At 33.8% G+C, this 14590-nt stretch overlaps 1 protein-coding gene across 1 annotated transcript; it reads left to right on the forward strand.

Annotated features, from left to right (window-relative positions):
* Nucleotides 1–1068: 1068 nt before the first annotated feature.
* Nucleotides 1069–2781, forward strand: LOC140875204 (homeobox-leucine zipper protein HOX13-like). Its single transcript, XM_073278806.1, has 3 exons — nt 1069–1399; nt 1789–2186; nt 2274–2781. Exons 1-3 carry the CDS (start codon nt 1291–1293, stop codon nt 2667–2669), a joined length of 903 nt encoding a protein of 300 aa, XP_073134907.1. The 5' UTR covers nt 1069–1290; the 3' UTR covers nt 2670–2781.
* Nucleotides 2782–14590: the final 11809 nt, after the last annotated feature.

Raw genomic sequence — 14590 nt, forward strand, 5'->3', positions numbered from 1 at the left:
GTCATTATACATGTTTTACTATTTTGATATATTATGTTGCACGTGCATATTCATGTTAAGCCAAGTCTCTCGAGATGGCCTTGTAATAGGATCGCTCAGCCTTGATTCTTTATCATTGTCTGACATCGGGAGACACCGTGATGACGGAGACTGACGCTATGATGGTTCGGACGAGTGTGTGGATGTACCCAGCGAAGTTGACTCCAGATGGTACTACATACTCATTGGCGCCCAGACTGAGCAGATATTGTGTATACCAAGTATCCAGTCATTTGCATGCATCATACTAGGTTTATATACTCGTGATTTAAGTCCCGAGCGTAGTTTGCTCAAGTTCATGTTGTTGTGTTTCTTAGACACCTCATTCGACGGGGCAGCTATGCAGGTAGACCAGGAGCGAGATCAGTGATTAGTATGTGACCAGGGCTTGGTAGTAGGGGTCGCCGGTGGTTTCTAGATTAAGTTTTTAACTGGTATATATTTATTTCCGCTAAGTTTGTCAGTAACTCTGATTAAGTTTATTTATTATTGTTATTACATGCTTAAGACTCTGGCTAGTAGGTGATCCGGGTAGGGTCACTACATGTGCTATTTGTAAATTCTAAAAATAGTGATTATTAAACACTTGCAAACACTCCACAATTATGCTCATGTGTTGAAATGTAGATTATTCAGGGAAGACTGACGGGGTCGAATATATTTTATTTTATTTTATAAATAAAACCTAAATTTATTGAGTAATGTTACATGTACAACGAAATTTGTACATTAATTTGTACAACACAAAAATTTCATTTATCAAAATCTCATGATACATTGAATATAAAATATCAAGATATAATAACAGAATCTCACGATATAATTATTGTAAATATCGTTGTACACTATATTTGTTGTACTTTTAGTATTATTCAACTGTATTTTCTTCATTATTTAAAAGTATTTTCTTTTACAAAAATGAAGGGCAATTCGGTAAATCCCAAGGGTACCAGTTCTCTACCCCATGAAGAAAGAAGGAGCCTTTTATGATCCCAATCAAGCATCATTGGAGCTCTTCTTCCCATACAAAGAATCTCTCTCTCTCTCTCTCTCTCTCTCTGCATAGTTTTCCACTCAACTTTCTCTCTCTCTTCGGGTCCTCGTAACTCTTAAACGTCCGAATCAACGTTAAGTTGCTCAAGTTCAACTTTCTTGCGTCACTGGTCTTGAAAATTTTTCCTCAATTTATGCAAAAACCGATGTGTCTTTGAATATTTTCTTGTTAAAGATTCGATCTTTTGAGCAAGGGCTATGGAGGGTGGGATGCCGAATCGTTTGTCGAAGAATGAAAGGATTTCTAGTGCTCCTGAGGTTCTCGATTCCTTATGGGTTTCAGATTCTTCTTCCCCTTCTTTTCCAGGTGAATGCAGTATAAAAAAGCTTCGGGTTTTTCATTTATGTTCTTTTTTTCTTGGGTTTCTGTTTTTGTGGGCTGGTTTGTTTCTTGATCCAGTTGCTTAGTTTTCTAGCACCCTTTTGGTGTGATATTATTAGCCTTTGATTTGGAGATTCTTCGTGAGATTTTGCACTGACATGTATATTGACTCTGTTGAGTGTTGATTTATGGTATCGGTCTGTGAAATTTTACACTAAAAATACACAGATTTTAGTTGAAAGTGAATGAGAAAAGGTTCTTGAAGAGACAATCTAGCTAGCTAGTTATATTTTTAGCTGCAAAACTTATGTTTTAACATCAAAAAAAAATTGAAAATTAGGATCCTGATCTCGAAGACTTGCTCTCTGATTCAGGTTCTACTACAATGCTCAACTTCGAAGATATTGGAGGCAAAAACAATTCTGAGAAGCATTTCCTATCAAAGATTGACGATAAATCAGACAATGGCAACGAGGATTTCGACGAATGTTTCCGACAGCCGGAGAAAAAGAGGCGGCTCCTGCCGGAGCAAGTCCTGTTTCTTGAAAAAAGTTTCGATTTGGAGAACAAACTCGAGCCCGAGAGGAAGGTGAAGCTCGCAAATGAACTTGGTTTGCAGCCTAGGCAAGTAGCCATTTGGTTCCAGAACCGACGAGCCCGGTACAAAACGAAGCAGCTAGAGAAAGAATACGACTCCTTGAAAGCAAGTTTCGATCTTCTCAAGGCAGATTACGATGCCCTTTACAAAGAAAATGAGAGATTGAAGATTGAGGTATCATCTTCTTGTTGCAATAATCAAACATCCTTTTAGGTACTTTATGTGTTTAATTAATCACAAGATTTGTTTCACAATATATAGGTTCATTTTCTGGAGGAGAAGTTACCCAAGATGGAGCCTTTTGATCCCATGAGCCCACTGGAGTTACAACCAAAGAAGCCAATTCTTGCACCAAATGCTGCAACAGTGCTACTCATGTCCTGCAAGCAAGAAGATGCATCAAGCTCCGCGAGGAGCGACGTTTTCGACTCCGACAGCCCACGCTACACAGATTTGGTGGCCGAACCGGCCACCCATTCTTCACATGCTAATGAGGCATACGCATCTGATGAAGATGACAATATCAGGAGGAGGCTATTACCATTGTCATCATGCTTGCCTAAACTTGAACTTCAATCTTATGATGATTTGCAGCCGAATTCGTGCAATTTGGGGTTCCCTGTCCAAGATCAAGGCACTTGGCTTTGGCAATGTTGACTTCATATCTGGCCATCGGAAAAGTGTTTTTTTGCTGGCTGTTTGTGATGTTTTACACCAAATCATGTTGGAAATAACTTATGGATCTCAATAATGAAAGCTTTTATGTTCTTCCCCACGTTTAAAGATGATTGCCATTTTGTTGAACATGATGAAAAGTTACAAGTTAGGCAAACATCAAAGTAGCTTGCTGATCTTGCCGGACTTTACAATGTCTTGGACACGGTTATGAAATCGCCGGTTCCGGTTCCGATTTGGTTCTAATGAAATGTGGAATTGGAAGTTGGAACCGAACTACTTGGAGTCGAACAAGTTCTGAAGTTTATTGACTTTGATTCTGGTTTTCAACATATTTGGTCATGATTTGAACTAAAATTTGTTTATTTTTTAAAATATTTTAACAGTAAATAAACAAATAAACAGTGCATAACATGACTACATGATACTTTAAACTACTTTCTAATAAGCTCACACTAACAAAGTTAAATAAAAAATATATCACAACAAAGTTAAATAACAAATATTGTGAATGCTAAGTTGTAAATAAAATTTGGTGAAAAATTGAGATACCGAAATTTGTTAGTACAAGGTGTTCAAATTTAATAATATAATGTAGATTCAGTTATTATTAGAAAAGAAATAAAAACAAGGGTTAAATTATGGGCTATTGTATGTAGACAACTATCTTAGTTTCATAATTTAAAGTGTCTATGCATACATCAAGATCTTAAACTTTAGGGATTGGAGCTTAAGGCACCGTTTGGTTTGAGGTATGGTATGAATAATATATAGATAATTAATATAATGTAATAAAAAATAAATAAAAAATGATAGTTAAAATAGTATTTGATTTGATTGATAGATTATGGTTTATTTGATTTGATTGATTAAATTTTATATAAAAATGTTAAATGACTATTTTGTCCTTTTAACAATAAATAAAATAAAATTTATATTATTTATAAGGGGTAATATAGTAATTTGAGTTCAATAATTTGATTGATGTGAGATAAATAATTAATGATTTGATTGATGTAAAATAAATAGTTAATATATGGATAAATAATATGATGAGAAGAACGTGAGATGAGATGAGATGAGTTATACGTATATTAGTAATACGGCGAACAAAACCGTGTCTAAGAATTGAAACAGAAAAATGATTTGTATTTTGAGTTTTGAAAGATGGTTCAGATATTGGTTCCAAGGTTCTCAGGAAATCGTGGTCGGTCTATGTTTTTTTTTTTTTTTTTTTAAAGTTGTGGGAGATGATTGTTATAATTGGATCTCGAACCGGAGACAGATGAGCTACAAATGATCAATCGGGTCCATTTTTAGAAATAGCATTTAGCGCAATGTCCAAAACCAAAAAAACACGTAACCTTATATTATGAATAAATGAATTTTCAAATCCTTTATTTCTAAAAATTACTCCATGCACATGACACTTTGACTCACTTTTTAAAACATAGGATTTAAAAATACTTTTAATTTTATATAGGATTTTTTTTTTTGAAATGTTCTCTACTGATGATAAATGTAATTTTTTTGTTATTTAGGATGCTAAAACTAAAATTATTATACTAATGACGGGGTACACGTGTAACGTAATTCATAAACATCTATTGCCCATATTATTTTATTTCGAATGTTAATATTTAGTTATAATATTCTATAAAATTAAATATTACATAAGATTTAGTAAGATGATTTTTTTATATTTATGAGTAATGAAAATTTAAAAATACTCAGCTATACTAAGTAAGAAGATGAATAAATAGCAAGGAAAATGACCGAGGTCCGACCAAAATAATCTATGGTTTTTCCAAAAGTCTCAATTCAGAAACAAAATTTACACATTAAAGCTTTATTATATGTAAACAACAATTTCGGAATTCAGAAAATGACTTTATCGGAAGATAATGTTCTTATTCGATAGGATATAACGGGATGATTTTTCGGTACACCGTATCAAAAATATCGGTATGAAAAAAATTCATATCAGTATCGATACCGAAATTTTAAAATTTTAGTATGAAAAATATTCATATTGATACCGTATAGATACCGAAAAAAAAATTCGATATATCAAAAAAAATCTGTATATCAAAATTTGTTTGATACAATATCAGTATAATGCGGTAATTTAATTGGTACGATATGTCAGCTCTTTACATATGTATTGTAAAATCAAGGATGAATGCCAAATCAACTAAAACTGTGTAACGGCTATTTTAGTGGAGCTTATTTATATGAATTCATAAAATAAAATCAAAACTAATGTGATTGTTGATTTTGTTTAGGAATTTTGTCATTTTAATATCTATATTCATGTTTCAGAATATTTATGGAAAATGCTTTGAGAAATATTCTGGAAGATTTTAAAAAATAGCTTTAGTATTTATTTTACGATAAGATGGTTATGCAGTAAATATTTTTGTGCTTAGATGAAAGGATTTCAAATCTATGGATTTTAAGAGTTGGTTTTTTGTGAGACAGTCTTACACATCTTTATCCTTGATACGGGTCAAATTCACTCATATTTACAATAAATAGTTAAACTTTTGACATAAAAAATAATATAATATCACAAAATTAGAAAACCCATCTCACAAAATTTACCCGTGAAACCGTCTCACAGAAATTTTTGTGTAGTTATATAAAGCAGCTTGAATTCAAATAGATTTAAAGCTTATGATGTTAATTACTTATCTAAACAACGAAAATAAATTTGAAATCTATGAATTTCAAAACCTCGTATCTAAGCACAACTTAATATTTTGAGGTCACACTAATGTAAATAATAATTAATAAGTACAATGAGATATATTAAAACTCACTTAAAAAATATATTTTTAAAAAATTTAAAAAGAAAATAGATATGATAAAATATTATATGATAATATAGAAATTGATGAAAATTATTATAAATGCACTGATCATGCCAAGAAATGCAGAAATGGAAAGAAATGTGTTTTTTGGGCAAAAGTTTAAAAAAACGAAATGATGATATTTAATTTTTTTTTTTTTTTTATCTTGCGAGTGAGAAAAGCATATAAGGAGTCGAGAACAAATGTTACGTGGATTTTTCCAAAATAAACAAATGGAGCATAAATTATATTGAATAAATGAATAGAAAAGAGTTTGAATCCTGACAAATAGGAAGAAAATGGGGATTGATTACCCCACAATAGTCAATTTTTTTTAGGATTTATTCCAATGTTCTTCTTTATGCCATGACTTTTAGCCCATTTTGGCTTACTTTACATTAAACAGATCGTGACATTTTGTCCCCCGAGATTTTAATTTAAACCTAAGTATTTTTGGTTCAATAATACATTTTTTTTTTTAAGGAATTCATACAACATTACTAAAAATTTAGTGTCCATAAAATTCAAAAATATTATCGAATCCTATTCTTATATTTATGTATGAAGGATGTGAGACCCATCTTGGATGATCAATATAAACGAATTTAATGTGGAAGTCGTCGTAGCAAATTGGAGTCCACACGCTTGGAGAAGACGTATTGATTAGTCACAATTGGGTAGTTTTGCTATAAATGCTTGAATGTGCTGCACTTATGGTGCCCCTCTATTTGTAACTCGCTCCTACCATATGGTATCCCACGGAGGGTCAATAGAAAAATTTCTTTCTTCGTTTATAAGGTAGTGTTTGAAAGAATTTCTAAAAATAATTTCTCAACTTTTTTTTAACAAAATTTAGAAAATTTATCGTAAAATTTGATTAGATGAAACAAGAATGTAAAGTTGGCATAGACAATGTGTCGAGTACATTTCTTGTTAATAATCATGGGTTCTATTAACTTTTCTTAGCTACCTTGGCCATTCTTCAAAGTCCCAGATGGATCTGGTGACAGAAATCGTATTGTAATTGTAGGTTAAAATCAGGAGTAAGTGTTATTCGTGGTGTCACAACATCAACGACAACACAGTGCAGCGAAAAATAAACAAAAATAAATAACACAAGAAATTAATTTTGCACGAGTATAAAAACTCGTGCGGGTGCCTTAGGGCTAAATATCACTAGTAAACGTAAGATCAGTCTTACAAAGTAATCCTAGTAATTTTATGAAAAATCAATAAATCTTAAATTTCTCAACAAGTTGAGAAATCAAACTTGCATCATAAACAAATCAGAGTAAATATAACATATGCAACTCTCTAGCCTAAATTTGAAGAGACAGTAAAGATCTTCAACAACACAGTTCCCGCAGTATTGTCTCTGATGTCTTCAACACGAACGGCAGCACGGGGACAAGTAGTAACGACGACTACAAAATTGCTTCAGAATCTTCGAATTCTTCAATGTGATTTTCTCTGAAATCTCCTATGAATTCTTCTCTGAAGTTCACCTTTGTTTGTGCGCAGAAATCCTTTACTTAATGAGAGTCCAAGCATGAAAAAAATTTCCTTGTAGAGTCCTACACAAATAAGAAAATGAGTCTTTGTAAGGAATAAGTCTCTTTTAAATATAACTAACACTATCTTGATAATATTTGATAACAATAATACACAATAATTTCTTATCAAGATAATAATTAATCTAGGTAAATATCTATCCATATATTTTTGATAATAGCACATAAATATTTAGCCTATCATATTAATGCATATCTTGATAATATAGTATAAACATAAAATACTTCAATTCGATATCAAGATATATTTTGATTAAGTTAAATATCTATCCTAAAAATATTATCGAGAATCCGAGATCATAGAATTTTTAACCATATCAAATCAAATCTTTTGTCTAGAAGGCAAAATTCAATATTTATAATTAACACGCTTAAGAAAAAGATTTTCAAGGAATTAAAATTCCTTTCAATCTCCCCTTTTTGTCTTTCTGGACAAAATCTGCACAAACAATTTTAAACATAAACTCCCTCTGAGTTTAAAACACTTCTCCCCCTGAATTGTAAGTCTCCCCCCGAAGTGTCGTCTCTCGTGTTGGCAACACCAAGGATAACATGAACAGTAACACTTGGAGATTCTATTATTTCTGTATTAGAGCATAAGTGGGATATAAGGAGCAGTCTAGTTAGAGCATATTTAACAATTAAAGCACGCAACTAGATCAAAATAAAAAAAATCAGAAAATTAAAAGATGAGATACGAAAAAAAAAAGGGATGACACCAATCAATCTAAAATTGATCAGTATCAGATCCCTCATGATCCTCAATGTCCGCATCCTCATCGTCCTTAGTCCCAGATGGACCAACCTAATCTTGTGCATTCTCTCCTCCTTTTTGGCCAGAAATTTCAAATCTTGTACGACAGTCACCTAACAAGGCTCCATAAAGATCCAAGTCCTCCTGGGCTTGGGCAAACAGCTTTCAGCATGAACCATGAGAGCTTAAATGGTAGAAACAGAAAATTCCAGAGAAGAGGGTGTATGCACAATTTCTTCAGTTTCTTCAGTGTTGTCTCCCGTATTGGCAACACCGGGAACAACATCAGCACCAGTAACAACAACAGTAGATTCAGACCAAGGAAGGTCAAGGATTCTCTTCTCTCTTATTAAAGCAACTGCAACCTGCAGATCTTCAGTCAGTTCAGAGATACATTCACCAAAATCACAAAGAAAACCTAAAAACTCCAAAATTCCATAGATCAAAGATGGAAAAGACAGCTTGATGGATTTTAATCTTCCATCTGCAAACTGGAGTATAGTCTTGAATACAAGCTTGCTAAAAATGAAAGTGCTCTTCGTCACTATAGCAAATTACACAAACGCTTGTGGTTGAGTCACAACACTGGAGTTTGTAGAAAGCATCCAATTGCATACAGCTGTTTTGTGTGAGATAGAGTAAAAGGATGTGAGCTGTGAAACAGAGAGTTGTCCATGAAACTTTTGAGCAAACCACCGGTGAGTACAACAATGACTTTATGAATATCAGGGTGGTTCCCTTCTTCAACATCCGGCGTGTCACAAAGAGTATTGATTGTGACAAGGTTGAACTCAAAAAGCTTTTCTCTCACAAAAATTCCAGCACTGGTTTCCTACTGTAGGGCACCACTGCAATAAAAATAGCTTTTGATCCTTCAAAAGTTCAACCAAATTGATCCTTCCATAGGCATCCACATCGATATTATTCTCATCAATCAGCATCGATTCACATACAATAACCACACAACAGTATCTTCTCCAAAGTAGAACTTGTGGGAAAAGACAATAGTCAAATAAAACTCAACAGCATCCGTGTTGTCTGTGATGTTGGCAACACCATCAGCAACACCAGCATCAACATCATATTCCTCGGAAAACTTGATTTCTCACTAGCTTATGCATCAGACTCATCTTAGATATGGGTACATTGGGCCTGATTGCAACAAATTATTTCAACCTCTCTTTATCAAGCTCATCATCAGAAGGTTGAGCAAAAACAACCACCGAAATATCAGCCTTCTCTTGCTTTAGAATGTCCAGAACTTAAGTCAAGGAAGCTTCATCATCATCATAAAAGACAATTTTCTCAGTAGCAATAGAAGGAACAAAAACATCAAATTCAATAATCAATCGATACTCGGCCAATAAGGCTTCATAGTATACATTGTATTCCTTCTCCTGACTTATTTTCTTTACTGTATGATCCATCGAAGATTGTACAGCAGCATGAGTGATCCGCAGAAAATCAGCTGTGGGAGCAGTGTTGCGCGCAGTGTTGGAAACACGAGACACAACATCAGATTTAGACCAAATTACGTCTATTTTACCTTTCAGCAAAATATGAGTATCCTTCAATTCTTAACCAACCAGAGACAAAGACTCATCAATGTCTCGGATAAAGCCATATTATTCCAGAATCCCAAAGATGAGGGATGAAAAAGGCAAATTTATGGACTTTATCAACCTCCATCAGCAAATTGGAATATGAACTTGAATATTAACTTTACCAAACTTGAAAGGACATCAAGTTCCAACTGCAAAAAGTACCACAACTTGTACTTGGTTACCACAGTAGATTTGGTTGAAGGAGTCTCGTTCTTCACAACACTAATTGATTTTCAGCAGAACCCCTTTCTCTTCAACATCAAAAGTGTGATATAGAGCAGTGATAAAAACTGAATCAAACATCTATTCGCTCATGCACAGATATTCTGCCAAACTTGGTAGATTGCTCAGCATCTACACTATCAGTGAGGTTTGCAAAGAGTTCCAAAACAGGCTTTCGACTATTATGAACAAAAGCAAAGACAGTAGCAAAAAGACCTCGAGTCTTGAACAAATTCAACCAAATTCTGCCTCTTGCAAGCATCCAGATCAATCTTATTCTCTTCAATGAACTCATGGTTGACATACGGATGTCAATCAACAATAGAAGCTTCTGAATATATCTTGCGAGATAAGGAAAGTGACATGTCACAATCTGCATAAACAGTGTTGCCTCCAGTGTTGGCAACACCATTCACAACATCATCACCAGCAGAATTTTTAGTGTTCGCTTCCTTAAATGCATCATTCCCAGAGATGGAAGATGAACTACAAGAAATATTAGGCCTATTATCTGCAAGTTTCTGTTGCATATCTGCATCAGGTTCTTCCTCAATGACAGCAAAAGTAGCACATGTTTGGAAAAACCAAAACAAAAAGACAATCTGATAAGCACAGAAAGCAGATAAGCTTAAATATAATCAAAGTGAGAGAATGTAGGAAGGCAATTTGATGACTGCAAAGACCAATTAAGCATAAGAATGGTCAAATCAATGAGTAATATAAGCTTAAAAGAAATCCATTGGATATTAAAAAGAAATTCAGAATTCAAACATTCACCTTCTAACAAACTCATCCAGAAACACTTACCAGCGAAAATTCTTATGGGTAAAACTTTTCAAATCGAGAAAATACAATCCAACCCAATTATGAAAAAAATCCGAGATTGAAAGCAATCAAAAATTTCCATAAATAACTCCACATCGGCTCAACTTCACTAAATCATGGTCAATCACAAAAATTCAATCTTCAGTAGATAGAGTATTTCACCAAATTTGTTCGTTTAGAACGTCAAACCCTGAACAGAAAATATTCACAATTCTGAATGCATATGCATGTCTTATTTTATGCCTAAAACAGAATGTAACATAAAAATAAAATCCAATCACATGCACATGATATGTTCACAAGTGTAGTGTTGTCTCTCGTGTTGACAACACCATCAACAACACCATAGTTTTTCAAAAGTATTTGAGACTTACAAACTTGATTACCCTTGATTTCAAAAAATTTCCAGAAGTGGTAGCCTGCACACTAAAAGAACAGTCTTCATTGGACTCAATTAGGTAGCTTTTTTCATTTTCTTCCGATTATTGATAAAGTTTGTACATATGACATTGGTCATCAAACTTATTAAAAAGTTGAACACTGAATTTGCGAAATCACCTTTTACATGGGACAAGAACATGGAATACATGTACTTCCCTCAACTACTTAGTGGTTTAGTCAGAGTTCCATAAACAAGGGCCAGTGTATTTTTAAAAATATGTTCTGCAGAAAAACTTGGCGTCAGTCGAATAATTGTAACACAGATTAAAATACTACACATCACAAAGTGAATGCAAAATGCCTAAAATCATAAATATGCATGAAAAGAAAAACAACAGTGTTATCTATGGTGTTGTAACACCAAGGACAATATCAGTAAATGGTTATAATGCACATGTGCTGAGAGACCTCCGAAGAGTAGAGAATCTCTCGAAATCTAAATTTTTTGTGAATAAAACTGCCCTTTGGTTATTAGTTCCAACAAAATTCATTCGGGTCACACTTTTTTCTACCAAATTTCGAATAAAGTGACGTCGAATGACAATGTGTTGTGTGCGAGTGTGTTGAACTGAGCTTTCTGAAATTTCAATCGCACTTAAATCATCACAATAAACAATGGGGGTTCACTTTTAAATTCATAATCCTCTACCAGTTGGTTCATCCAAATGAGTTGTGAACAAAAACTTCTATTTCTAAGATAAAAACACCCTACCATAGTTCATTTTCTATCATTCAAAACCCAGCACATAAACACACTGTAAAACCAACAAGAATGGTTTTTGTCTCCCTAGTGTACCACAATCTCAAATCCAAGGTGTCGGAGGTGTATCTTAAGATACGTTTTACTTCTTTTAAATGCTTGACCTTAGGATCAGATTGATACCTAGAACATAAGCACACATTAAAAATGATATCAGCATGAATTTCAGTTAAGTACAAAACATTTCCAATCATGATGTGGTATATGGTGTTGGCAACACCGGCCGCAACACCATTCTTATCCAACTTTTCACTAGATCTCATTGGTGTTTTCATGTTTTTAGTATTCTCATAACAGAACTTTTTCACCAAAATTTCAACATACTTACTTTGGGACATAAAACCAAGAAAATAACTCAACTCAATTACTATGCTTAGTTCAAAGATGGTAGACATGCATTCAAAAAAATCATCAACATGCTTTTGATCAGAAGAAGCACAAAAAATGATGTCATCCACAAAAACTTGGCAAACATGTATTTCACCTTTGGAATTTTGAATAAAAAATGTTTTTTTCAATCTTACCTCGTTTGAAGCAATTTCAAGATGATATTCAATCAACCTTATCGCGTTTGAGTAGGTGGAACTCATGAATACTGACCCAACCACCTCGAAGTAGTCCACTTTGACCTTCATTTGAGTTTGCATTGTTCCAAAAGCATCTTCAATAATCCGTGATGATGGATGGTTCTTCTGTATTTTGCTTGAAATGTTCTTACCATCATTTATCAAAACAACATCATCATTGCTTGGTTGATTATTCTCAGATTCAGTCATTGTTGGACCCGGTGTTGTGCTTGATGTTGTAACATCAGAGGCAACACCTGGATCTTTTAGTGGACTGAAAATTTCCAGCAGATCATCCTTAGTAATTTTTCCTTTGATATCTGCAAAATCATCAAAAACTTCATTAATAGATTCCATAATTCTTATAGTTCTCAGATTAAACATTCTATATGCATGATTATTCAAAGCATATCCAAGAACCAAACAGTTGTCAATTTTGGAATCAAATTTGGCTAGGTGATCTTTTTCATTCAAAACATAACAAATACAACAAAAAACATGAGAGTATTTAAGGTTTGGCCTCTTTTCCATGAGAGTCTCATATGAAGTCATAGTAGAACCATTCCTTAAGTATACTCGATTCAATACACGGCAAGCTGTATCCACGTCTTCTGCCCAAAATATTTTTGAGATATTCTTTGAGCTCAACATCACCCTAGCCATATCCTGCAACGTCCTATTCTTTATTTTGGCCATGCCATTGTGTTGGGGAGTTTTTAGGGCAGAAAACTCATGTGATATGTCTTTCTTATCACTCAAAGATGAAAATGAATATTTCTCAAATTCCTTACCATAGTTTGTCCTGATCCTTCCAACCTTCAAGTCATGCAAGTTAGTAATCTTCGTGAGTAAATTCTTAAAAATATCAAATATATCCGACTTCTTTATGAAGAATCTTACGCATGTAAAACGTGAGAAGTCATCAACACACACAAAAGAAATCTTCTTACCTCCATAGCTCTCCAGTTTCATAAGATCCATTAAATCCAAATGCAAAAGTTCAAGGCACCATGTTATCCTAAAGTGTTGTAACACGAGGTGCAACACGAGAGTTTTCTTATCTGTTTTGCATTCATCACAAACATATAGAACTCTAGAATTCAAATTAGACATACCTTGAACAGCTTCATACTTACACAGATTTTTTCAATGTCTTCAAATTTGCATGACACATATTTTGGTGCCATAAATCAAGATCATCCACTTTCATGTGGTTGCAGGCAATTTCCTCTCCAAGTTGGTAGTAATCTTCTGATCTTGTACCTATCAAAATACATATGTTAGCATTATCAAAAACTTCACAAATATTTTTATCAAACTTGACATGAAAATCATCATCACACAATTTACTAAAAGAAATCAAGTTTGAGATTAGTCCCTTGACATGTAGCACATTGTGAAACTTTGAAAATCCTTCCACGTTCGGTGTTACTTTGCCAACAATCATTCCTTTTGCACTACCTCCGTAAGTCACTTTACCACATCTTTGTTCAATACAGTCCATGAAAAGTTCTTTCAAACTTGTCATGTGGAGTGAGCTTCCACTATGAAAGTACCAGTGACCTGCAATGTTAATTTTCAAGGAAGTATAAAAAACAAAACACAGAAAATCAAACTTTGGTACCCAAATTTTCTTTGATGTGGGTCTGTTTTTGGTGGTGTTGCACCTGGTGTTGTGCAACATGAGGAGCAACATTAGCTTTGACTTCCAATACATGCAGTCATTCCTGGTATTGAAACAAAAGGACCTAATGTGATCTGGTTTGAAGCAGTAATGATACATAAAATGACACTTCCATTGCTTTGGCTTTTGAGGAGGAACACGCTCTTTTGATGAAGAATTCTTGAATGATGGAGCGACAATGGGTGTGCTAGAAGTATTACTACTTTCTTTCACAAACACAGTTGATTTTGATGAATCTCCAACTTCAAACACTCTGTTTTCTAACCCTAGACCAGCCTTACCATCTTTACCCATTGTAAAATCAAGCTTGGATGTATTTGAATTAAACTTAGCAAGTTTTAGAGTTACTTTTTCAAGCTCCCCCTTATCCTTGCAGAATTCAAGATTTTTCTTACCTAGAATCACTTCAAGCTTGGCCATGGCAGACTTCAAATCAGAATTTTCTTTAGAGAGAGTTGTGTTCAAATTGTTCCGTTGATCAGCATACAACTCCTCATAAAGTTCATGTACACACTCTAGAGTTATATCATCATTGACAGCTTCCTGATCACCAAAATTATCAAGAGTAGATGTATTCAAGCAAACTGATTTTTCACTGGTGTTGAGGTCTGATGTTGCAACACC

The sequence above is a fragment of the Henckelia pumila genome, chromosome 1 (assembly GCF_033568475.1).
Source record: "Henckelia pumila isolate YLH828 chromosome 1, ASM3356847v2, whole genome shotgun sequence".
NCBI classification, from domain to species: Eukaryota; Viridiplantae; Streptophyta; class Magnoliopsida; order Lamiales; family Gesneriaceae; genus Henckelia; species Henckelia pumila.